The sequence below is a fragment of the Atheta coriaria genome, unplaced genomic scaffold (genome assembly GCF_025399875.1).
Source record: "Atheta coriaria isolate IRGN ID8LTWV9N9 unplaced genomic scaffold, Caltech_Dcor_3.1 hic_scaffold_9_pilon, whole genome shotgun sequence".
NCBI classification, from domain to species: Eukaryota; Metazoa; Arthropoda; class Insecta; order Coleoptera; family Staphylinidae; genus Dalotia; species Dalotia coriaria.
The window spans coordinates 4,119,919-4,147,126 of NW_027045451.1; the positions used below are offsets into that span (position 1 = coordinate 4,119,919).

The window sequence follows — 27,208 nt, forward strand, 5'->3', positions numbered from 1 at the left end:
GGATTTTCGATCGTTTGTTCATTTGTAACAACCATTGGCAGCAACGTTCCATTCATAAAAATTAAGAAAGAACAGTATTATATATTTTTAATTACTCAGCGTGTCCAAAAATTGATGTATTAAATAACATGAAGATATGAGATTTTTTGAATGAAATTTTACACATTGTAAGAGCGGACTTACAACATAGGCAACTTATTATACACACGTATTAGAAATAGAATTAGAGTATGAAAATTGCCTATTTTTAAAACATTTGTATTTCTCCTGAAAAAACTAAGATTTGAAACTGTTTAAATGTAATAGGTTACTCCTCATCAAATATTTAAATTGTTTTATCAATAAATTATTGTTTTATATAGGTACAATTATCTTTTTTGCACTTTATGTCAACTTAAATTGAGAAAAAAATCTCGATAATTTACGTATTAAAATTTTAAATAAATATTTGTTATGTACTATTATAAATTACTAATATTTTTCCAGGAATATTTTAAGTTGTTTGAAATAAATTACTTGTAGTGGTAGTGGTAGTCGGCCTGCGTCAAATCGCTAGGTTACCAGTGCGGCGCCCGAGCAGTTGTCCCGTGCGAATCAGTTGTCTGCCGTTTTCCTCCTTTCTTTTCCCGATTTTTTGCGTGACGATCATGAGTGAGGAACCGAACGTATCGCCTGAGGTCGTCGAGCAGGCCGAGAAGCTGAAGAACGAAGCAAATGATTACTTCAAAAGTATGTAGACATCCGCTCACGCTGATATTGACTCCTCTAACCTATCGTACAACCGGAAAAATGAAATCATTGCTTTTCAGAACAAAACTACAACACAGCAATAGAGTATTACACCAAAGCAATAGACCTTAACGCAACGGTCGCCGTGTATTTTAGCAATCGGAGTGCTGCTTACCTTAAAACAGAATGCTTTGGCTATGCACTCTCAGATGCATCCAAAGCTATTGAGCTGGACAATACCTACATCAAGGGCTTCTATCGCCGCGCCGCTGCTCACATGTCTTTAGGCAAATTCAAGGAAGCACTGAGGGACTTTGAATATGTGACAAAAGTGCGTCCAAACAATAAGGATGCTAAACTGAAGTACAATGAATGTAACAAAATTGTTAAGAAGATTGCATTTGAGAAGGCAATTGCAGTGGAGCACAACAAGAAGAGCATTGCTGATAGTATAAATTTAGATTCTATGAGTAAGCTTTCATCTTTTATATTATTTTGTATAAATTTTGTATTTATTGTGTGTTGCTTCTGTAGCAATTGAAAATGACTACACTGGTCCTGAATTGGAGGATGGTAAAGTTACCCTTAAGTTTATGAAGGAGTTAATGGAATTGTACAAGAGCTGTGGCAAGTTGCACAGGAAGTATGCATTTAAGATATTACTGGATATAAAGGCTTACTTCATGGAGCAGCCTTCACTGGTTGATGTGCCTATTGGAGATGATGATAAGTTTACTGTTTGTGGTGATATCCATGGACAATACTATGATCTCATGAACATATTTGAAAAGAATGGACTGCCATCATCTACAAATCCCTATGTATGTAATTTTTTATACAATTTTCCTTTTTTTTTTCCTTTTAAATGTTTGAAAAAAATGTTTTTTTGTGTTTTTCAGTTGTTTAATGGAGATTTCGTCGATCGAGGTTCGTTTTCCGTTGAATGCATCTTCACTCTTTTCGGTTTTAAGCTTCTGTACCCCAACAACTTCTTCATGTCGCGCGGTAATCACGAAAGTGCTACGATGAACCAAATGTACGGCTTCGAGGGCGAGGTTAAGGCGAAGTACACCTCGCGTATGGCCGACCTCTTCACAGAGGTATACAACTGGCTGCCTTTAGCGCACTGCCTCAATAAACGCGTGCTGGTTATGCATGGCGGATTGTTTAGTCGTGACGATGTTACGCTGGAGGAAATTCGTACTATCGAACGCAATAGACAACCGCCTGATGAGGGCCCCATGTGCGAATTGCTGTGGAGTGATCCACACCCACAGGAAGGCCGCGCGCCGAGTAAACGCGGCGTGGGATGCCAGTTTGGACCGGACGTCACCAAGCGCTTCCTTGAGCTGAACAAGTTGGACTACATCATTCGCAGTCATGAGGTTAAGAAAGACGGTTACGAGGTGGCGCACAATGGAAAATGCATTACTGTGTTTTCTGCTCCAAATTATTGGTGAGAATATAGTTATTTTTCTGTAATTTTGTAAATTTTATATTGTTGATTCTTGCAGTGATACAATGGGAAACCTAGGAGCATTTATCGTTCTGAACGGAAAGGAAATGCTGCCTCAATACACCACATATGAAGCAGTTGTAAGTTTTGTGATTTATCACAATGTTTTGATATATAAACGATGTTTTTTTTTGTTTCAGCCTCATCCGGATGTGAAACCAATGGCCTATGCGTCCTCACTGCTCAGCATGATGTGCTAGTACCCACACCGCAGCACATCGTCCTTTATTTAGGTTCATAGATCAATTGCATAACAACTAATTTCCCAAATACTTAGTCGCAAATCGTGTTTAGCCCGAGATGGCCATCGTCGGTTTGTTTGTTTTGTTTTTCTTTGTTTTTTTTTTGTTTTCTTACGAAAATCTCCGGTGATCATTCTATACGTCACGTACTTTCGTAACTGATACGGAATTACTAAAACCCCAATGATTTAAATCACAGATGATGAATTTAATTACTTGATTAATTCATAACGAAAAGTCAATAGTGAATTGTGAAGGTGTGAAAAATTGAGTTATGGGTACTTTTAGGACCAACTACGAGTATATCACGAGGTATCAACTAAATGAATATTGTTAATATGCATTAATACATTATATAAAGAACATTTTAGACCATAGCTTCCTGAACTTTCGTACGCAACTTTTTTAAAACTTGAGCAATATGTTTGTCTACGATTTGAAGGGCAGTTACCATCGTTTATTATGAGTACAAAAATACAATCATACAAAATCGCAAAAATTGCTATAATTAACATTAACACATAATATTAACGCATTGGCACGTTTTTTGTTTTTTGACGTTAAGTTTTAATTTTAATTACGAACACATTGAATTTGATACTTCTGCATTGCTCCGCCGTCAAATTAATTAATGGTATTCTTTATAGTATATCTATGTACAAATACGCGACTCGCAGTAGTGGCCTGCAGGTCGCTTAATATGGCAAAACATAATTTCGTTATTAAACGCTCGCGTACAGTGTGCATATTCCATAAACGTAAAGGAAGGGATTTGATGAGACGATTTTCGTTTCTTTTTCTCATTAATGAATAAATTCGGACTAGTTACAAAAAGGATAATTTAATTAGGGCCGGAATTAAATCCGATTGGAGTCGACGTCCGTGGACTCCTCGAATGGCGTCAGCTTGCCGGCCTTCGCGCACGAAAGGCAACAGAAGCGCGAGTAGTACTGGTGGTTACATAAGTTGTTGCGAACAATGATGTTGCAATTCGCCAGGAATGGATTATCCCTACACGATGGAGGAATATACGGACCTAAAGACACGTAAATGTTTGAATATGTTAGATATTATGTTTATAATACGTACCACTCTTGACGGTAACTGTAGCAGAGCCACTATGTTGGCTGTAGACATTGGTCGCTTCACACTTGTAGGTACCCGCATCATCGCTGGTAATATTCCGGATCAGTAATCGATTGGTTTCGGTGATTTCGTAGTGCGGAGAGCGTTCCAGCCTCTCATCGTCCTTGAACCACTCCACCCGCGGTACTGGATATCCGTCAACATCACACGAGATGCCCACGTCGTGTCCTTGGCTTGCGGATGCTTCAGTTGGGTTGACACGTACCACAACAGGAACTACAAAAGTCATACACTTAAATTCAACTCTATAACTTCCATAGTGTTGTTTTGTTAAACCACCACTTTTACATGCTCTTCATCTAAATAAGTTATTAATTACAATTCATGCAATATCAAACCTTGATAGGTCCTTGGTGGCTCAGTATAAACTGGTGGAACGTATGCAGGTTGATGTGTTGCAACGTGTGCGTATTGACCATATGGAGGATAGTACGGAGATTGCGTGGGTTCTATTCTTGATGGGGGCTGGTCAATCACGTATTGCATGTAAATAGAGTCATCAGGGTTGGTGCTGTATACAGGACCTTGCGCCTGGACTGTCACGCTCCAACTGGCGGCTTTACCAATACCATTGTATGTTTGACAAGTGTACACGCCCAAATCATGTAATTCCACTTTGTTGATAAGTAGGGAATAGTCCTTGCGTTGCTCGTACTGACTGGTCTTGAGCGGGATTAAAGATTCATTTCTCCACCACGTGACCGTGGGAATGGGGAAGCCGAGGGCATAGCAGTTGAGCACGGCTGGCGAGCCCAATCCAACAGTGACTGCACGCTCTTCTTCTGGGACGTCTAATAGACCCGCTTCGAAGGGTACACCATCTACTCATTTGTTAGTTTACCCACAACCACGAAACATGCGCATGTTAGAATTACATACAATTAAAACAAACACCAACTAAGTATTACTAATATATTGAACGTAGAATAAAACATACCTGAAACGGTGAGTTCCACTTGGTTCTTAATCTTTGGACCCACTGCATTATCAGCTGTACACAAGTAAATGCCGCTGTCGGTGCGATGCAAGGTAACAATTTGCAAGTTACCATCAAGAAGAAGACGGTAACGAGGTAGTTTACCATCAATCTATACAATAAATTTGTCTTTAATAATAGAAACAACCAGGAAAAAATGATATTGTTACTTACAATAAGGTTGTCTTTGCTCCAACTGATTGTCGGATGTGGATTACCACGTACAGAACAACTCAACGTCGCAAAATCACCCTCTCTAGCAGTGACCGCCGGTTCATATGAGTCTTCATCGATTACTGGAGCATATTCTAAACATTTTTAATCATTAAAGCAAATTAAAATAATACCATTAATAAAGTCACTTACGTCCTGCTTCAATCGGTGGTGCGGTGTACGCAGGCTGGTAATGCGTGGGTACCTGGTGTTCACTAGGTTCATCTGAATGAGGTGGCACGCAAGCAGTACCACATCCGCCAGTTAAACAACATTTAAGATCTAAAATACAGTCAGCGTCCGAACGGCATTCTTCATTCGTTTCGCAATCTTCATTTGACCTTGGTGCCAATTGAGGACAGATACCACGTTTATTCTCTGTAAACATTTACTTCAGTTAAACCAAAGATCAATAATATATTTGCATTAATTACCTTGACGGCAAGTAGCAACAAAAGTATCATCCTCGTTTGTTCTTCGGTTGTGGTTTACATCAATACCGCAACGCGTTCCTGGTTCACAATAGACATCCTTGCAAGGATCATGGCATGAGCAGACTGTGCAACCGTTGTTGTCAGTACGTGCTTGGACACCATACGGACATTGCAATTCATGACAATGTTGTTGTTTAGCCAAGCAATCGCCTTCGGCCACTGGTATTTCGTTTTCTACATGATAAAAACACAATTAATAAATATTTACAAACCAATCAATTACTTAAATTAACTATTGGTGCATTTATAATATAATAAAATAAAATGCGGTGCGAATTGAAGCTGCAATTTATGCAACTTACGCTTCCGCAGATACGCATTGCAGGTGCGTACACAGTCTTGGAAACTATCGAATTGATTGAAGTTCCCAGCACATCCGGTGTAAACGAATGCGAGGCATTCACCACGAGCATTATCAAAGTACCACCTATTCAGTTGGTTACTGCAGCTGCCGACCTCCAACGGTAGCAGGCAAACCTCTTTGTTTGACAAACACAATCTCATTGATTATTAGTTTATATAATTTAAAATTTTGATATCTTACCTCCACTAGTCTTGTTGGGTTTGGTCTCGTCTCGTTTAATGCAGACATCTTGGCACTCCTGTACAGAACTGAAGCGGTTTCCATTGCCTTCGCACCCTCCGTAAGCAAATTCGTGACAGCTACCAGTACGTTCGTCATAGTAGAATTTAGAGAAGTATCCTCTGCATGTTCCTTGATCTGGTGGGAAGGAGCATACGTCCTGGCCTCTAAATGCCCCACATTGCCTCTCGCATTGTTCAATACTGGCATAACGATTACCATTACCGCCACAACCGCTGTAAGTGAAGGTCTCACAACGTTGTGTTTGAATGTTAAAGTAGAAGGATGCGATAGACTCGTTACAGTATCCAGGATCAACATGTTCATAACAGATTGCTGTGTCACTAGCAGGCGCTTGTGTGGCTGGTTCTCTTCCACCTTGTTTACAGCTCTGTTCGCATTCCCCAATGCTGTCAAAGCGGTTTGCGTTACCCAAACATCCACTATACGTAAACTCTTGACAGGAATTAGTATCGCGGTCATAGAAGACCTGAGCAAATTCACCGGCACAAGGTCCAACCACTTTGGGTAAAGTGCAAAGGTCTTGTGCATTTCCACACATTTGAGTACACTCCTCTTGGGTTTTGAAGTTGTTGGCGTTGCCTTCACACCCGCCGTACATGAATTGTTTACAGACTCCGTCGCGATCGTAGAACCATCTTGCTTCGGAGTCGTTTCGGCATGGACCAGCATCCGAAGGCAAGAAACATTTATCTGTGTTGAAGGGATGTTGTTGACTAGGTGGACGGCGGTCTTCTTCTCGATCAGGTTGGGCATATGGATCATAAGGTGGTGGTGGTGGAGGTTCAGAACGTTGGCATCTACCAAGACATTCTTGTTCCGTGGCAAAGTTGTTACCATTGCCAGCACATCCACCGTAGAAGAATTGACGGCATTGTTTTTCTGCTGTGTTGTAATACCAGCGCTCTTTGTAATCAGCACAGTCACCGATTTCTGCTGGGAGGTGGCACATGTCTTTTTCTATAGAAACATATAATTAATATGGTAACAAAAACTGATTAGGTGCAACTGAAAAAGTTATTATTTGTTCTGAGTTAGTATGTAAACATGCACTTACGAATCTCTCTCGGACAATCAGCTTCGCATTGATCTTGTGAGATAAAGTTATTTCTGTTACCCTCGCACCCAGTGTAATAGAAGGGCATGCAGCGTTTCTCCGACGCATCGAAGTACCACCTAGAGTCTCGCCCTTCACAATTGCCTTGCGCTCTCGGCAACGCGCAGTGTTCTAATTAGTAACCAAAAAGACCCAAAATCGTGCAAGGATTAAAATTAGTATTTTCTACACCTCAACCAATTCTAATAATTAATTTAAATTAACAAACATACCCTTCTTCCTGTTGGGTGCAGCACATTGTTGTTGACACGCTTGCTCGGTAGGATAATTGTTGTTATTGCCTTGGCACCCACCGTAGTAGAACTGATCACACGTGCTTGTCTCGTTGTTATAATACCAGCGCAGGTATTGTCCTCTACAAGGGCCTTCTTCTTTAGGCTGGTCACAGGAATCTATATTTGAATCAACCACGCATTCTTTGATGCATTCCTCGCTGGTCTCAAAGCGATTATTATTGCCCAAACAACCGCCCCAAATGAATTGAGCGCAGTGATTACGTTCTTGGTCATAGAACCAACTTGGATTGTAACGTTCACATCCGCCGGTGACTTTGGGTAGTTTACATCTGTCACGTCCTTTGGGTTCAACGCAGGTTTCGCTGCACTCCTCCATTGTTCTAAATCTGTTTTCATTACCTTCACAACCTCCGTAGTAAAACCGTGCGCAGCCGCCATAATCCTGATCGTAGTACCATTTAACAGAGAAGTTCCTGCAAGGTCCATGTTCTTTGGTCTGCCAACATCCGGCTTGTTTGTTTTCTGGTTTCTCTTCACAACCTTCGAACTTCTCTCCCTTGGCTTCAGTGACACCATCCATGCAGCAGCCAAATTGACTCGCGTCACATCCACATCCTTCGTTGTTTGGTCCTTGGGCTGGGGTCTTAGTATCTGGACAACATCCAAACTCTGAGTTCCTGCATCCACAACCTTGTTGATGTGGTCCTTGGGCAATTGATACACCATCTGGGCAACAGCCAAATTGATGAGTGTGACATAAACATCCTTGGTAATCTGGACCAGCAGCAGGGGTGTAACTATCAGGGCAACAACCGTTTGGAGTGTATTGACATCCGCATCCTTCGTAATTAGGACCACGAGATGGAGTGGTGTTATCAGGACAACAACGGTATGGAGAATATTCGCAACCGCATCCTTCCAGATTAGGTCCTTCAGCGGGTTTGATATTATCAGGACAACAACCATGCGGTGAACTAAGACAACATCCTTCACGGTAATAGCCATGAGCAGGTGTAACACCATCTTCGCAACAACCGAAAGTGCTATTCGAACACGGAGTTTCACAACCTTTGAAGTTGATGTTCTCAGCAGCGCTGACTCCATCGGGACAACAGCCAAACTGAGACTCCTTGCAATTAATGTCGCATCCTTTGTAGTGTTCACCCTCAGCAGCGTTCTTTCCATCTGGGCAACATCCAAACTTGGTCTTGTTACAATCTTCTTTATCCTTGCCACATCCCTTGTATTTGGGACCCTTGGCCTTTGTGACATTATCTTTACAACATCCCCACTTGGATTTAAGACACTTCGGCGGTGGTGGTGGACATCCTTCCTTGTTCTCGCCTTCAGCAGGTGTCTTCTTATCCGGACAGCAACCGAAAAGACTTTCTTCGCAATGCGTTGGTGGGCAACCTTTAAAGTTCTTACCCATAGCCGCAGAAACACCATCTTCACAACATCCGTATTTGGAATCCTTGCAGGTCTCAGGCATTGGACAACCCTTGTCGAAGGGTCCTTCAGCGATAGTAACTTTATCTGGGCAACAACCGTACGGAGTTTCTTTACAGTCCTTACGCTTCCTCCTCCTGCATTTCTTAAGTTTAGGCGTAAACAACTCTTCTGTGATTTCAGTGGTTGTCCAGAGTGTAGAACCAATTTCAGTAGTCGATGACCAGATATCCTTTTCAGTTGATTCAGATGTTTCAGTTGATCCAGTAAATTCGACAGTAGACTCCGTCGATCCCGTAAATTCTGTAGTTGATTCCGTTGACCCAGTAAACACGGTCGTAGATTCTGTGGAGCCAGTAAATTCAGTTGTAGATTCAGATGATCCGGTAAATTCAGTAGCACTTTCCGTTGAACCAGTGAATTCAGTAGTCGACTCAGTTGATCCGGTGAATTCGGTTGTTGATTCAGTTGACCCAGTAAAGTCACTCGTAGTTTCGGTGACACCTTCGCTTGTATCTGTTTTCTTTGTAGTAACGGATGGCAGTTCAGCCTCGGGATTAACATCGGTATCGGTACCATCTGAGGTATCATCAGTTGCTGCCTCGCTAGTACCCGCCAAAGTTGTAGCATCCGATGAATCAGACGTGGTGGTCTCAGATACCTCTGGTGTAGTGGATTCTGTCGCTGAATCGGTTGTTGTATCCGATGAATCAGGCGTAGTTTCAGTTGTTTCGGTACTCTCAGTTGTTTCAGTGGTCTCGGTGGATTCTGTTGTTTCGGTATTATCGGTATCTCCTGATGAAACAGTTGTTGCACTAGAATCAGAAGTACCTTCTGACGATTCATCTGAAGTAGTTGTTGATGCACCTTCCTCAGTGACATCTGTTGCATCAGTTTCACCAGATACAGTGGTGATACCGGTTACATCAAAATCAGTTAAATCAACTTCCGCAGTATCATAATCTGTTGGAACAGAACTATCTGTTGCACCTGATGGTTTGGTAACATCATCATCACCAGATCCTTCCAAGGAAGAAGTAGTGTCTGATCCTGTAGAATCAGAGCCGGTACCTGTAACATCAGAGTCATCACCGGATCCTGTTTCCATGGAAACTGTACTTTGTGTTCCATCAGTTGCGTCGGATTCAGAGCCTGTAGAATCGCTTAACATTAGATCTTCCGTAGCAAGTGAAGATTCTGTCATTTCGGAAGCATCAGTAGCACCAGAAACAGTAGTGCCATCGCTAGCATCGCTAGAATCAGTAGCTTCACTACTTCCCATTGGAGTCGTACCCTCCTTGTCTTCATCTTCATCCTCATCATAATCTTCATCATCATCAATCCATTCGCCATCGTCACAATCATCTGTCTCCACAATTTCAAAGTCATCTTCTGTTGTTACTGATATTCCGGGCTCGGTTGTTCCTTCTGATCCTTCGGGTGTTTCCTTACTGCCACCTTCAGTCATACCAGTTCCTTCATCAGTAGCAGCACTCTCCTTAGTACTTTCACTTACATCAACTGGTTTAGTCACGTCAACCGGTAGAATTTCATCTTATCGCATGCCTCGGTGTTGCATTGCTCAGAGCTTGATGGAATTTGATCTGGTCCACATTCAGTTGCCGCGACAGTCTCCTCCTCGCGCATACAGATTACCTTTCTTGTCTTTTCACCACCTCCGCATTTCTTTGAACATTTACTCCATGGACCACTGAACCATTCACCTGTGCAAGTTTCCTGTTCGCCTTCGCACTCCATGCTGTTATTATATTTAATATCAGGATTGCATTTTTCATCACCGGCCTTAGTGAGATCTTCGATGGAAGCACAAAAGACTTTTCTAGTCATAACTCCTTTTCCACATTTTGCTGAACATTCACTCCATTGCGACGCGTACCATTCATACTCGCAATCTTTAACTTCCGTGGTACATTCTTTCTCTGCTTCTGGTTTTTCGTCAGCTTTGCACAACTCTTCCGGATATACTTCACCCTTGGCAGTTGCGCACTGCACACGACGAGACTCTGAAGTCAGACCGCACTTGTCACAACCAGACCAATCCGAAGTCACCCAGTCGACACCTTCGCATGGCCGTTGATTACAAATACGTTCGTTTTCCGGTTTTCCTTCAGCACACTCCGAATCATCAAGTTTTTCTTTCTTGCCTTTTACTTTTCTGAAACAAGTCACAACGCGCGTTTCCTTTCCGCCTCCGCAAAGATGATCACAAGGTTTCCATGCTCCAGTATGCCATTCAGCACACACTTGTCCTTGATTGCAAGGTTGTTCAGTAGGTGGTTTCTGAATATTGTCGCACTGTTCATCATCGACTATACTAGCTACTCCACTGGCAATTACACGCTCACAAACAACTTGTCTAGTTTGATTTCCACCAACACCACAAGGTGCTGAGCATTTACCCCATGGTTTAGCAATCCAGTTGGCATCACAAGGCTGATCACCACAACGTTGACTATCAGAGGGACGATTGCTAGGGTCACATAAACTAGGATCAGCTGGTTCTAAGGTAACACGCCCAGCACAGGAGACATTACGATATTGCACTCCTCCACCACAACTCGAAGTACAAGGAGTAAATTGGTCATATGTCCAGACGTAGGTTTCATTCTGACCACTAGGACAATATTACTTGGGACACTGTATTCAAACTCTACACCAACGTTGACATCCTGCATCAATAGTGAAATGATCAAAGGTTCATTCGTGGGTCCTACAAGTTAACATATCAGGAGCGGAAAATGTCTGCGGTGTTCTGGTATAATGGAATTTACATCCACCAAACTCCAATGTTTTAGGGAAATCAATTCGCCAGTTTCCATTAAGATAATAATGCCCTGTCTGGTTACGAACAGCAAGGTAATTATTAGATGGAGCACGCTCTCTGATATCAATATTGGTTGCACCCAGCCGGGATCAAAATGATATCATTATACCCAACTTGTAGGTCTTGTAAATCAATTGTGTTTGAAACTGTATTACAAGATGATCCATCTCCATCACATACGCGGCATTTGTCTTCTCGTGCGTTGGATCCCAACATGTGATCGCAGCCCACAGGTTGACATTTGCCTTCGACGCACACGTCGAGTTTTTCATTATTGCAGGAGTACCGTCGATGACGTGCAGTTTGTGACGATAGTAGAAACGTTCACCACGTGGCATGCAGTTGAGCTCACAGGGTTCGGCGCTTTAGGTATGGAACCCACTGGTATGTGATGCCTTCGAAAGGAATACTTTATCATACTCTGAACATTGCTGTTCTCGGTAGTCGCCATTGTCGGGGCAATCCTGTGTACTGCAAGAGAAGAAACGCTTCGATGGTCCTCGACATTCGTACCCCGGTTGGCAGACACGGTATTGAGTAGCAACACCACCACCGCAGCTGCGGGTACAAGCGCTTGGAGAAGACCAATCCTGCCAGGGACCACTGTCACCATAACCCTCCGCATCATTTGTCACGTAGCTAGCAGGCAAGTAAAGATTCTCGCCTTGTTGACGCTTAAATCTGTCTCTTCTATGCCGTACATGCTAAGAGATTATCAAAGAAATAAATTTATAACCATCTACATTGATTTTTTATTTAAATTTTTACTTACGTGGCTAAACGAGTCGATTATTGTAAATTGTGCTACGAGTACCACGAATATGAGAAGCGGCGACCTGCGAATAAAGAACAAAATCGATTATAGCCCATGATCACGTTTCAGATCATATTCAAATTTTTATCGGCGCGTTGATAAATGGAAATTAAACCGTCAAGTTGATAATTTACTTTGTGCGCGCGTAAAACATGCGATGCATGGAATCAAAGGTGGAGGAACGCAATAAACCACCAACCGCGCGACCGCAATGAGTGATCACTCCGGGAGCATTTTTGTTATCTCTTGCAGGTCTCTGAGGAGCAAAGAACATTTCTGTCTCCGCCAGTGCAAGTTGTACAGTGTGTACCTACTCGTATATACGAGTAAACTGGTTGTTTATATTTCACAATTTATTACATTTAAATTTGTATCTCGGAATTGTACATTGAGCAAAAAAAGGAGTATGAACTATGATTTTTTTTTGGTGCATTGCAAATTATATTTTATTTAACAAGAATAAGATATTTAAAATAAATAAATCTATACTGCGTTTGCAGATTATTTAATTACTGTTAGCAAATAATACAATATTATGTATATTTAGTGACTTATGTGCTATAATATAAATTATAACACTGCAAAGTTCTAAGAAAAAGATACACAAAAACTCTCACATCGCATCTCGAATATTTAATCTTGTGTTATAACAAGAAAGTTATTTTAAAAACTTTTACTATTTGTTCTTATGTGTCTTATTGGAATAGAAACAAAGGAAGGAAGATTAATGGCAGGAAAACGCAGGAAGGTGCCTGGTAGGTAAACCCTTTAGTGTCCCACGTATCAGGACGGCATACATCCGCAAGGCAGGCGAGTTTTCTCCTCAATTTCGTTAGTCCTGAATCGATTTTCTCACAGGACCCAGGTTCAAGGATTCAAAACAAACGTTAAAGTAATTGTTTCAACACTATTATACTTATTAACCTGTTTGTATTAAACTTGAATAAAATCCATGCTAATTTGTTAAAACAATATAAATTATTTGTATAATATTGGTTGTAACAGTTGTTTTTCGATTTGAATAATAAATATTCATTTTGTTTACTAATTTGTTTTTGTTTTTACTTTTTAAACTTTTCCTTCTTCTAAATTCTTTGAAGTTCTTCTAATTTGTAGTGATGTACGTTTGTAGTTGGTAATTTGGCACAAGAAATATTTCGCAGCTCGAGGTAAGTAACCTTGTGCGGGGTCGTATTTCGGGTTATTATTACATCCCGCGTATCGGGAGAACATGCGATGGTAGCAGGCGTGCGCGGCGCACACCGTCGAATATTGAGAGATCGAACATGAAGAAGTTGCGCGCGCGCGACGAAGAACGCCTGAACACGCCCGGACTCCGGATTCAACGCCGTCTACACAACTACACCGTAGTCGAAAAAGAGAAAGGCAAACGACGCAATGATATATACATTGCGGTAGGTTGAAATTCACGATCGCGGAGCAAGGACTCACAGACGTATCCTGAATCACCCGCAAGGATAACGAGGGGACGTCCCGACGATCGGGGACGTTGGTACAGTGCCCGCAAAGACCGGGTGCCGTACCAGTAGGTAAGATCCGGAGCGTCCCTCGTGCACGGAGAGCAGAAACATCAAGAGGGTAGTTGCAAAGCCGCCCCTAACAGTAACACCACCCTCACATTTAACATACTAGTGTGTGTACACATTTAAAACATGCAGTTGTGTTGGAAAGTGGGGGTTGGTTGGTCATCCCTTTATTTTATCGATTTTGATTACTCTCTCTCTAGAGGGGTGGCGATAGCACGCGAGGGTGAAAGCGCGAAAGCAGTGCGACCTTCTCGACACGCTGTTCTCTTGATACGGACATCCTTTTTGTCCTTTCCATATTTGGCCTTTCTCCAAGGATAACTACCAACGCAGCGGGGAAGGACTCGAAGACCCTCCAGGACTAGCGCGTTCAATAATACCGCAATCGTAACGTTCAAATATCGCAGGATCAGTTAGTAAAATACAAAAAATTACTAAATTATTACAAAATTATTTTTATTAATTTTTATTAATTTTATGTAATTTTAATGTGAATTAAAAGTGGGACTTTTAAAAATCTTAAAATTTCACTTTCGTTTTCGTTTGTTGGAATCGCACTTTCACTTTGTGCTCGTTTTTACTTGTATTTCGACAACCGAAAGAAAGTAGAAATAGAAAGAGACACAAACAACATGTCGAATATAAGAAAAGGATATGTATATAATGTGTTCCCCTAACTTTTGAATGCATACCCCCTTTTTTTCAACTCTTGAATCAATAACTTCTTCTCTTTCTTTCTGCTTGAGAAGCCTATTACAAAAGTAGATTTCACGTTATTCTTATACCTTTCAACGTTTCAAGGTAAAATCGCGTCCATGTGCACTGAATACAAGATGGCGGCCATATTTAGTTAATTACATAATGTGACCCACCGAATTCTTAATGTAGGCCATCGTGAATTACGCTCACCGATGTAATTACGCCACTAGCCGACGTGAAGAAGTCATTGCTTACCTGTTAGAATTCGCTTTTAACGTTGGGATTGCGCCGACCAGGCGCGCAGCAAAGCGATGTAGGTAACATTTACCTGTTTCTTGTGCTTACGCTTTCGACCGCTGGGGTCTCTCCCTCAAGTTTGCTGATGGAACGGGTAAAATTTAGCGCAGCGAACAGCGCAGTGAAGGAAACTCCAGTCAATACTGCCACGGTACCGGTTTACCTGTGCCATGCTATAACGATGCGCGTCGGATAAAGATAGTTAGTAGTAGAGTGGAACAAGGCGGAGCAATTTATGGTATTCGACGCTTTCGCCTTCTCGAGTTCATGCGCTCCTGGACGACGGAAAGCCGATTCCTCCAGGTGAATCGCCGGTGATATTTAAACGCGCCCGAAGCACGTGAGGTGGACGTAGGTGCGTGGTCGCGCCGTGCGATCAGGTGAGAGGCCCAGGTAAACACGCAGGTAAATGCATTCGAGACGTGAGTCGGTATCATTTCATTCACCGATTCACGCGGCTATCTAAACCAGACGAAGGACAACAAGGTGTGTAGAATTGCTCACAGATGGCGCGCGTGTTCTTTTTTATAACGCAGGTAAATGTAAACAAAAGTAGCAGTTATTTGATCTGTAGTGTTTAGTAATGAGCGATATTAATGTGTAGTTGGAATAATTTATCAGTGTCGTCAATTCCGGTAAAGATTGCATAATTTTCAGAACAAAAAGAGCGAAAACGGAAGGAGTGGGTTTACGATGAAACGTACGCCCATTTTATAACTGAATTTATTTGCGTTTGACGCGTTACGCAACGGGAAGGATAAAATTTTATCATTGTAGTCGATAAACCAATGAATAACCCTTTTATTTATTAATTAAAACAAAAATTATTAGCATATACTTTCAATTTTTCTTCAATTTTGCTTAAAAACTTTTCATAAATAAAATAAAATTTCATTTAACAATTGAATTCTCTACTTTATTTATTTTGTTTTGTTAAGAGATAATTAGATCTATTAGTTTTTCCTAGCGAGAAAATCCTAAGCTCATTGGGCCTCTGCTTGCATCTTGCTTAAAGGCAAGAGGTAATCGACCATTAGTGACGACGTTATTACAATCATTATCGTCATTATGTACGCGCAGCTTTTTACTACTGGCCCGCGAGCTGTGATTACCGATGCGCTTCTAGCAAAACTATTTGAGCAGTCTATGCAGACAGCATTATGCAATTACGGACGCATTTACTAAACTAACTGCGTCGAATCTTTTACGTTTGTCGCTTTTAGGGCTAAAATAAAAGCTACACAAAGTGTTAATGACGATAATGAGAGATTTAAACTATTCATTTATAGGAAGCATAAATAAATGCATAAATATTTAGGAAATTGTGTTAAAGAAGTAAATAATATAAAGTTTTATACAAAAAAAACATTTATATTACTTTTCTACATTCAAACTCTTGAAAAGTTCTAGGAATAAATTTAACTGTACCTAACTGGACAAGACAAGTTAGTGGAGTAATTATTCATAGGGCTATTATAACTAGACCTAGTTGTTGTTGGCGCATCTTGAGACTTGGAATTAGTATAACATTACCGATTGCGGCTATCTAAACCAGACCTTGAAGGACAACAAGGTGTAGAATTGCTCACAGATGGCGCACGTGTTCTTTTATAACGCAGGTAAAGTAAACAAAAGTAGTTGTTATTTGATTTGTAGTGTTTAGTAAGTAGTGATATTTATGTAGGAATAATTTATCAGTGTCGTCAATTCCGGTAAAGATTGCATAATTTTCAGAACAAAAAGAGCGAAAACGGAAGGAGTGGGTTTACGATGAAACGAACGCCCATTTTATAACTGAATTTATTTGCGTTTGACGCGTTACGCAACGGGAAGAATAACATTTTATCATTGTAGTCGATAAACCAATGAATAACCCTTTTATTTATTAATTAAAATCAAAATTATTTGAATTTACTTTTGATTTTTCTATAATTTTGGTTACAAAACTTTAAAAAATAAAAACTTTTCATAAATAAAATAAAATTTCATTTAACAATTGAATTCCCCTCTTTATTTATTTTGTTTTGTTAAGAGATAATTAGATCTATTAGTTTTTCCTAGCGAGAAAATCCTAAGCTCATTGGTCCTCTGCTTGCATCTTGCTTAAAGGCAAGAGGTAATCGACCATTAGTGACGACGTTATTACAATCATTATCGTCATTATATACGCGCAGCTTTTTACTACTGACCCGCGAGCTGTGATTACCGATGCGCTTCTAGCAAAACTATTTGAGCAGTCTATGCAGACAGCATTATGCAATTACGGACGCATTTACTAAACTAACTGCGCTCGAATCTTTTACGTTTGACGCTTTTAGGGCTAAAATAAAAGCTACACAAAGTGTTAATGACGATAATGAGAGATTTAAACTATTCATTTATAGGAAGCATAAATAAATGCGTAAATATTTAGGAAATTGTGATAAAGAAGTAAATAATATAAAGTTTTATACAAAAAAAAAACATTTATATTACTTTTCTACATTCAAACTCTTGAAAAGTTCTAGGAATAAATTTAACTGTACCTAACTGGACAAGACAAGTTAGTGGAGTAATTATTCATAGGGCTATTATAACTAGACCTAGTTGTTGTTGGCGCATCGGGTGATAATAGACTTTCTTCAGCGTCGTCCTGCATCCTGCTGTTAATGGCCCAATGTGGGCGTTTCAAATATTTTACTTTTAATAGCTACCACTGCTATTTATCTGTCTAAACATAACCTCAATAACAAACGCTTTTTTTCGTTTTTTTTTATGAAACTAAAAAAAATCAAACTATATTTTCACAGTCAGGTTTGTTATCTTTTCTGATTTGTTAACGGTACTCGTCAAAGGGATTTCCAATTTACACAGCGTTTATATTTATAAGTCTCTAAACAAACGCGTAAAATGATTGCCGCACATTTCCGCTAACATTAAATTCGCACACTTTTGCACGCATTAAGAAAACCCCAAGACGAGTAATTGCATGAATCATGCACGCGTTGCGTTTGATGCTCTTTCACGACTAAACAAACGAAATCACAATTTATCTTTAGCTTTCAGGCTCAGTAGTAATAGTTTACTTAAGTTACCTTACATATTTGGGTTAATTTCTTGGTTATATTCGTGATAATTTTAAACTGTACGCCACTGGACGCGCTTAGTGCCATCTGTTCGATTGTTTATTAAAACTAAAAAGTTCCGCGTTGGGAGACGCAAATATGATGCACCTAATATTTGCATGTGTAGCTTAATTAAAACTGTTACGTGCTCGTATTTAATTTTTATTGCCGACTGCGCTGATTAAATTCAGGTATTTAATGATGGATAATTATGGCGATCGTTTCATGCTACATACGGATTTTTATTGCAATTTTTACGATTTTTGCAATCAGTGACGCAGAAACCGATAATTTCCAGGAATAAAATCTATTTTTATTTAATTTTTAGAAGCTTAAAGTTTAAGACAATGTAAACAGTACAGCCAGATCACCGATACGAACATGTTTATTATTATTAGGTTTTTACGTTGCTTTACTTACTTACTAAGATTTGGGGTTTTGGTTTTCCGGCCTAGTTTTACATAATGTTTAGAAGTTCTGGACAAAATAAAGTACTTGAATACTTTTCACAACTGATTTATTTCTATTAATTTATTATTTTCTTTTCTTATTAATTATAGTCTTAATTCTCTATTAAAATTTGTAATAAAATTAATTCTTACTGGATAAGAATTTTTAGTTTTTGATGTAAAATTAAAAAGATCTTTAAGTGCATCTTGTTTTAACCTAAAAAATTTGTTTCTTGGCGACCGCCATTAAGAAACCAGAAAACCAGAACTCGGTGATATCAGTATGTGTGTGCATGTGGCGTGAAATTTATTAATGTCGGATAATCGACGTTCCTCCTAGCTGGAAGTCTTCTAAAAGTTAGATAAAACTGACTTAGCATAACGATCATTTTATTCAAATTTGAGAAGAATTTTTTCCAGGGAATAATGAAATAAAAAGTTTTTTATAAATACTATTTCCACCTAAACTAAAAGAACTAAACCCAACGTAAAACTAACTTTATGGAGCTTTACTGGTCTAGTTCTAATTTCTAAATCTAAATATTTATTATCACCGATAGATAATTTGTAAGTAATATGCAAGGTGCTATTTATATACGAACATCATTCTCTTTGCAGCGTTTGTTTGAAAAGTGCAGCACGAACAAAAATAAAGAATCTTCGATAAAACGTGCTGGCACGCTGATATTTTCGTAGGGGGAAAGCTAGCAACGAAGAAAGAAAGTGGCAGGAAAGCAAAACATGCATTCGTGCATTGAGTAAACTATAATACACTGCATAATTGATTTTTTCCAGCAGCATTATATAAATAAATTAATTAATCGTTTATAAAACGTTATTTTTAACCAAGAGATAAATTTAATCAGGAATTATCGTAATAAATTCTTGAATACGTTATCGAAATGCATCGACACGGAGAGCGAAACGTGTTTATTGACAATAACTTAAATTTTTCCTCAAGTAAAGGCGACAGATCGAAGTTTAACTTAACACTTTCGTGGCGCGCATAAAAAGCACTCTCGGCCACTTGAAAAAGTCGAGTGTTCAAGTACCTAGCATAACAAGACGTGCCGGTTGCAACAGGCAAAGTTCGATAACGTGAATAGCGCTAAATAACATTTAATATGGTGGCGAAGTGTTTATATGCACGCGATTTGAAATGGCGGTCATTAACTAGGTTTTTTGGGTTGCCTAGAATCAATAAACTAGGAAACAATTTGAAAATTGACCAAAACTTAAAAATAAAAGATTTAAAATGATAATTTCCTAAATTGACAGCATAAATCAAGTGATAATTAGGTTTATGATCGCCTCGGAGCAGTTTAAACGTCTGTAATTAATTTTCCAATTAATAAGACGGAATTTAAAACGAGCATGTTGATGATCCTCATCCTCTCATAGCGAGGACGCTATGAATGAAGGGAAGCCGGTACAATGCCGGCTCGGCTGAGATTGAAGCAAACGAAGGAACACGAAAGAATCCCATGAATAAATCGCCGTTTTCATCGAGAGAATAAGAAGTAAAGAAGTAAAAGAACGCGTCGCGGAGTAGAAGTAATAAGCATTGCGTACGGACCCTGGCGCGTATACGACTAGGCCCTAGTAGATCGAAGACGCAACGCGCCGAGAGATGCATCTCATCGAGAGACCGGCGAAGAAGAAGAACCGCATGAGACCCGCCGACGAGGCCATGCAACACGGCGAGATTAAATTAAACGACGTGCTGGACGCGCATTTTATGGCGAGTTATTCGATGTAATATAAGTACTTTATGCGCCACCAAGTATTGCGCTGCGAAACCTGCTAGCAAAAACAAGAGAATATGTGGAATGCGAGGGAAGAGACGCGAGGATCATAATATTATACAAATTAGATGACAATTTAAATATAAAAAAATGCTGTTTACGTTGCCTAACTCTTAACGTATGATTTACTTAATGAAATTTGGGTTGCATATAATAATAATGTTACTGTTAGGTAAATAGTTCTTATTCTGCGTGCGAAAGCTTGAAAACCTCGACCTTTGCCCTTGACTGTTCGTTCTTTTCTTCTGCATTCTTTTGTTAAACATCTAACGTGAAATTACGTAAACATCCCGGGATGATGCGGCGTTCTTCTCCTCTTTAATCAAGCGAATATTATTCAACCGATACAAAATTAGATAACATTGCACCGCCCACAATTACCAAGCACGAAAAAGCTCATCATAAGCTCAGCTCTTCACAATAAACGTGACATTTCATCATCGTTGATTTTCAAGCGCGATAAACCTCCATGGATTGAATTAACTCCGCAACTCCGCAAGCATTCCATTCATAAAGCGTCTGGAGGCGAGTTGAGTGAAATCCAAATATTTGCCAAATATCTTCATCGTTTTGTAGGCCTTGTAGGCAGAAAATACGTGCAAACAAAGTGAACACTGTACAGTTAAGTAAATTGCCGTCTGTGCGCCCGTGCCATCCACGAGTCTTTTTCGTTTGCATACGGAAAACAAAGCACCATGCGTTTGTGTTTTAGTTGATGCAAACGAAGATGCGCGTCGAACGTAAATTAGTGTTTTTATGTGCAAGCTTTGCCGCATGAAGCTTTAAACTCGTTAAGCTTTCGTACCGCGAACTGCTGCGATGCGCATTATGCTAGCTCATTATTAGTAGGTAATTCTTCTTCATCGAAAGTTATTGGCTATTAATGCGTATTAGTGTGTTTTTATCTATTCACTCAGTTTATTTAAATACAAAACTATCTATTTAAATAATAAAATCTCAACTTTCAATAAATATTTAGGTAGGGATAAAATGAGGTTATGTTTTGATTTTTTCTGTTGTTTGTTTCGTGATGGTGTTGTTCGATTAAACAAGTTGTTGGACATGTCGAACGCGCCGAAACCATTAATCTATAAGTGAATTACACCGCAACGAAACTAAAAAGTCGACGCATTCTGATCACGGCGCGGCGAATGCAGGTAAGGGTACAAGGTATAATCATGTATAATATTAATTGATTGGGTTTTAATTGAATCGGGATGCGCCCGACCGAACAACCATCGCTCGCTCCATCTTCATCTTCATCGGCGCGCGGAGTGAAGAACCTTATTGCGTTTATTGCATGCGTGTGGTATTTGTGGTCTACCACCGCGCAGCCACCGCCATCCGCAATCAACCATCAATATACATGTGTTCGTTGTGTGTGGCTGTGTGGTTTTGCATCTCCATGTTCAATTCTCATTTTATGTCCTCGTACTGCGCGAAACACTGACCACTAAACTTGTCTGGTATAGTGATGTCGCCTCAAGAAGATGTTACTTGTCGACATACACAACAACAGGCATTCTTCTTGTTCAATTGGTGGGGCTATAGTATTGTAATGCATAGATATGCATTGCGCTATAATATAACTTGGTGATATGTGCGAGCATGTAAAAAATGAAGAAATCAGAGTTCAACTGCGTTGAGTTAAGTTGAGTGCTGTTACTGGTGTCCGAGTTGGCACAAATCGAACATCTTGCAAGAATAGTATATGAAGAATGCAACACTCACACGTGCAGGTATTATTGTACCATGTCTATTATGCTTTGTTGGTAAGGATTTCTGAGGGCGATATGGAAATAATTCAAGTTGTTTGATGAATCGATCATTAATCGTTTTGAATCCGCCGCGATTACGTTACTTTGGCATTGTTTGTTTTATCAATTGTCGGATGCAAACGCCCGCTAGGAGTCCGCGTTTATTTATTGTTTGCACAACGTCTTAATTCTTACTTGTTATGCATTTTTGGTCAACGAAAAAATAACAAATCACGAAATTTGTGGTTTTCTGAACTAATATTATCAGAAAAAAGTTTAAATTTGGAGTAAATCATCATGAGTAGAGGAAAATATTCAAGACATCCGGCTTTACATTTTTTTTGAAGTTTTTTATTCATATTAATAATTCAAGTCATTTTTGGTATCAGTTTTCTAAAAATTTAGATAAGTCAGTATCATCCCTTAAGTATCTATGAGTGATGACTTAACGTTTCAAAAAGAGGGTTTCAATCCCTCGAGACAGACTCCCAAAAATGCTTCTTCATTATTTCCTACTTAAGTCGCCAACGACCACCCGAATATAGGAATTTGAACCTTTTTGAAGAAAATTTGTGACGAAATTTGCAAGTTTATTTTTCAAATTGACCGAATATAATATGACTAACTAATTGTTCATCTATGTCATTACCTTCTTGTCAAAACATGTTTACTCTTAAATATTTATTTAAAGTTTTAAATCATTCAATCGTTCAGTCGTTAAAAATTGTTTAAGCATCGGATTACATCAATCTATGAACGACCATTAAATGTGATAAGTTCCCAAAAGTATTAAGTTACACGTTAAATGACTAAGGTTTAAAATTTAGGCGAAACAAAAATTTTAATCAAAAAGAGGTTGTGATAGTGTACAAGTACTGGTACAGGAAACACCAAAAAAAAACTGGTCCAAATAATTCGATAATATTGTTATCACCAATTTGAGTTTTAGAAGATTGCATAATATTTCGTTTTTTGGGTTGAAATGTAACACACGCGAAACTGTAATGCGCGGGGCCGCGATTACGTGCTGGCATTGTTTGTTTATCAATTGTCGGATGCAACGCATAGGTCCACGTTTATTTATTGTTTGCGCAACGTCTTAATTCTTACTTGTGATGCATTTTTTGGTCAACGAAAAATAACAAATCATGAAATTTGTGGTTTTCTCATATAAAAAAAATAATATTTTGAACTAGTATTATAAATAAAAGTTTAAATTTGGAGTAAATCATCATGAGTAGTCAAAAATATCTAAGATATCCGGCTTTACATTTTTTGAAGTTTTTATTCATATTAATAATTCAATTCATTTTGGTATCAGTTTTCTAAAATTTAGATAAGTCAGTATCATCCCTTAAGTATCTATGAGTGATGACTTAGCTTTTCAAAAGAGGGTTTAAATCCCTCGAGACAGACTCCCAAAAATGCTTCTTCATTATTTCCTACTTAAGTCACCAACGACCACCCGAATATAGGAATTTGAACCTTTTTGAAGAAATTTTGTGACGAAATTTGCAAGTTTATTTTTCAAATTGACCGAATATAATATGATTAACTAATTGTTCATCTATGCCATTACCTTCTTGTCAAAACATGTTTACTCCAAAATATTTATTTAAAGTTTTAAATCACTCAATCGTTCAGTCGTTCAGTCGTTAAAAATTGTTTAAGCATCGGATTACATCAATCAATGAACGACCATTAAATGTGATAAGTTCCCAAAAGTATTAAGTTACACGATAAATGACAAAGGTTTCAAAATTAGGCGAAACAAAAATTTTAATCAAAAAGAGGTTGTGATAGTGTACGAGTACTGGCACAGGAAACACCAAAAAAACTGGTCCAAATAATTCGATAATATTGTTATCACCAATTTGAGTTTTAGAAGATTGCATAATATTTCGTTTTTTGGGTTGAAATGTAACACACGCGAAACTGTAATGCGCGGGAAGACGGAAGAGAGGCTGGAGGCGGAAGCCTCGTTTGCTTCCTGACCTCGATTCGTGCCATTATCACACCACGCTTGCTCTTCGATAATCCATTCGTACCATTCGTTCAGAACACAATCACGCAATTCATACAAGAAATACTCTTATTAAAAGTTAAAGAAAAGTTGAAATCATTCATTGTAACATTTGTAACAGAATTGTGAAACGAGCAGATGCCTTTAATGTTGTCTTAAAAATGTACCAACTGATAAAGGCTGAATTTAAACTAGTGCACCAGCAAACGCGGAAAAGCTTTTTGATTGTTAGAGCATAATGGAAAATCGGGGTCGTCGCATTTCTTCCGTGAAATTGAATTACCTCTAAAGTTTTATGTTATGATAAATTTAGCCGGAATAATGCTGGCGCAAAGTACGCATGCGATATTAATTGCTTTCTTATCATGCGCGCACACAAACGGCTGCAGCACTGCGGGTGAGAATACAAATAATATAATAACAATGACCAAATGACCAATGACCATAAATGCTTGTGGAACAATTGAAGCCCTGGCCCTGGAGTCAGGTTTCGAACCAGATTCAGATCTCTAACTCGTTCTTTTTGAAGCGTAGCGGTGATACAATCGATGAATGAATAAAAAACTCGCTCGTCGACCGGAGGAAAAAAGATTGATACGTGATTTGGAAAAAAAATGAAAACAGAGATGGAGAAAAGGGACAACGCGCCGCGGACGACAAAAGGGCTCGGATGAGTCGAAGAGTTGGGTGCGACTGGCATGGACCCAGGGCTTGACCGAAGACACGCCGCAGACAAGTGGTAAAACGGCCGCATGGAATTTCGTTGCTCTTAATGAAGAAAACTACTCTCATAGTCGAGAACAAATGCCAAAGGGCTCAACAGCCACGCGATGTTACAGATATCTATGGTGACTGAAAACGTGGTAACATATACTCCTCTCCATCTTTGTCATAATGCAATTAGAAGAGCTATAAAACGCATTTTACGAACTATACAAATTCTAATGATCCATAAAATTCAAGCCGTAGGTTTTAAGGGTGGCGCCTACACAAAAATCCAAAAAACTAATTAATTTAACGACTCCAATGACCTTCACACCAAATATATTAGGTTAATATTTGGGGTTATGTCAAACTAGGCGACTATGTCATAATTTGGCCTTGATTGCCGGTCATAAAAATCATCCGTTGATAATTACGTTGTATGCACGTCCGCAATTATGTATTTATTCAATAAGTTGTTCAATAACAGTTGAATTGTTTGACTATTTGTTCGCACAACGACGCTAACCAGGTAAAATGTCACGCATCGTGCGAATGCGAATACAAAAACTCATACGGCGTGTAATTGGAACCGAAAAACGCAAAACGTCATTAACATTTATTACTAAACTTTTGCAAACACTGACAAAGTCAGTGCCAAGTTAACACACACATCACATCACAATTACCAATGTGTAAATTCCCTTCTAGGAACTTTAAAACGCATAAAAACATGAATTAACATAAATTTATATTAGGTGCATATGTAAATTGGTCCGAAACGAAATTGGCACGAGAGCTTATCCATCAGCGGAATTTTAGTTTCTCGTTAATCGCTTTTCGACTCTCAGAGCAACGGGGCACTTGTGGGGGATTGTTCTCGAGAAGAGAAGAAACGGCCCGAAATAATGACGGGGTAATAACCCGTGATTAAGTTTTTTCTGTGTGCAGCCCAGGGCGGCCGAAGGGCAGCAAAAGGAGCAACAGGCAAAAATTACGTACCGAAAAACGCGCGCGCGACGAACGTTTTGCGCCGACGCTTTTTATGTGCGAGCGCGACGTGTGCGGGAAGCTTCACAAGCTTCAAGAGTTTTCAGCGCGCGGCCGAAGAACAAACGCATCTTTTAGTTAACAGATCCGAAATCGGAAGATGACCGAAAGATATTGCCTGGAAAGAAACACCAAGCACTTCTAGGAAACGGACGGCAAAAAACTAAAGGCGTTGCGTTCAAATTTAGAGCACTTTTATAACATGCGAGTATTTTTTCTGAATAAATTTAATATATTCTTCGTTTATCCATGTTTTTTGTTTAAATAAAAAATATTCAAAAAGTTTTAATTTGTTTCTATGTAAAAACTTACCCAAGTCGCCGTAGAGTTTCCATTCTCCCAGATAAATGTCTTGTTATCGCGCACCCACGGCGAAATCAGGCGCGTTATGCGCGTAATTCAAACGAAAGCGCGAACGAATTTAAACCGATAGGTCGGAGTAAGTCACTTGCGCATCAGGCGCGTCGCCCGCCCCGGCCGCGATTGACTGAGACGAGTCCGCGCCGCCCGCTCACAAGCTCGCAAGCGCTGAAGCTGCTGGGCTGAACCGCTGAAGTATGCTAAGTATGCGCGCGCTGCCAACCACTACGCGCACCCGCAACCGACTGAGACTACTTGGCTTCTTTGCAGCTATACCAGCCAAGCTACACCAAAGTTGCTTTACCACCAAGTCCAAGCCAGCCCATAGAACCAGCCAGTCGGGAATAGTAAGTATAGTATGCGTTCTAGTCAATGAATATTAAAGCTTTTGCAACGTATGAGAATAGTGTGTGAATAAGCTGAGTTAGATGGTTGCTATTTTACCCTGAAAATTAAGAAGCACGTGGTGGTCAGATGTTTTAACACTTCTTGACTTGCCTTTAGGGTGTTACTGTAAATTTTCAGAGTTTCTTAAGTGCACATGTGAACAAACGCAGAATTTTTATTTGAGACGTCATAAAATAGATAAAGTTTTATGACAGTGGATGCAAGTGTGAATAATATCCTGTTTTACGCTTAACATGCGCAGTCAATACTATAAACTTGAGTATAGTGCAATAACATTAACGTAAAATGTGTAATTTAGCATAATATATAATAATATTAATAATATTAATAATATGTATATTATTATTGCAATTTTATATTAAATAAAATGTATATGCAATAGTAATGTATTCTTTTTGATTTCAGGACTTTTAAAACTTTTTTCAACTGAATATAATTGTTCATTTGTTGTTTTAATATAGGCAACCCATTTTACGTCTCGCAACCTGTTGATTGATTCATTTTACACTTATTGAATGCCAAATGATTTTACGTGATTAGAAAATAAATGAACATAATGAAAATTACGTAAATGTTGTGTAAATTTTATTTTAAGCATGTTAGAGGATTGAAATAACGGAAGTAAG

At 39.2% G+C, this 27,208-nt stretch overlaps 2 protein-coding genes across 2 annotated transcripts; one reads left to right on the top strand and one right to left on the bottom strand.

The window, feature by feature from the left end:
• Nucleotides 1-535: 535 nt before the first annotated feature.
• Nucleotides 536-2,864, top strand: LOC135798063 (serine/threonine-protein phosphatase 5-like). Its single transcript, XM_065310746.1, has 6 exons — nt 536-729; nt 810-1,199; nt 1,264-1,550; nt 1,629-2,185; nt 2,244-2,325; nt 2,386-2,864. Exons 1-6 carry the CDS (start codon nt 648-650, stop codon nt 2,443-2,445), a joined length of 1,458 nt encoding a protein of 485 aa, XP_065166818.1. The 5' UTR covers nt 536-647; the 3' UTR covers nt 2,446-2,864.
• Nucleotides 2,865-2,922: 58 nt separating this feature from the next.
• On the bottom strand, nt 2,923-26,404 carry LOC135798062 (papilin-like). The gene is given in 20 exon segments (XM_065310745.1): nt 2,923-3,523; nt 3,577-3,849; nt 3,972-4,454; nt 4,571-4,721; nt 4,784-4,917; nt 4,976-5,200; nt 5,257-5,490; nt 5,619-5,795; nt 5,861-6,880; nt 6,978-7,148; nt 7,250-10,279; nt 10,282-11,361; nt 11,364-11,458; nt 11,460-11,647; nt 11,649-11,848; nt 11,851-11,930; nt 11,932-11,978; nt 11,981-12,271; nt 12,340-12,403; nt 26,127-26,404. Coding segments are annotated over 20 exon segments (8,145 nt in total). The 5' UTR covers nt 26,150-26,404; the 3' UTR covers nt 2,923-3,344.
• Nucleotides 26,405-27,208: the final 804 nt, after the last annotated feature.

What these genes read in the sequence shown, in the direction of transcription:
- LOC135798063 (XM_065310746.1), top strand. Translation starts at nt 648, where the DNA reads ATGAGTGAGGAACCGAACGTATCGCCTGAGGTCGTCGAGCAGGCCGAG. An exon ending in CATCATCTACAAATCCCTAT is followed by an intron (nt 1,551 to 1,628) that starts GTATGTAATTTT and finishes TGTGTTTTTCAG; the next exon opens with TTGTTTAATGGAGATTTCGT. An exon ending in ACACCACATATGAAGCAGTT is followed by an intron (nt 2,326 to 2,385) that starts GTAAGTTTTGTG and finishes TTTTTGTTTCAG; the next exon opens with CCTCATCCGGATGTGAAACC.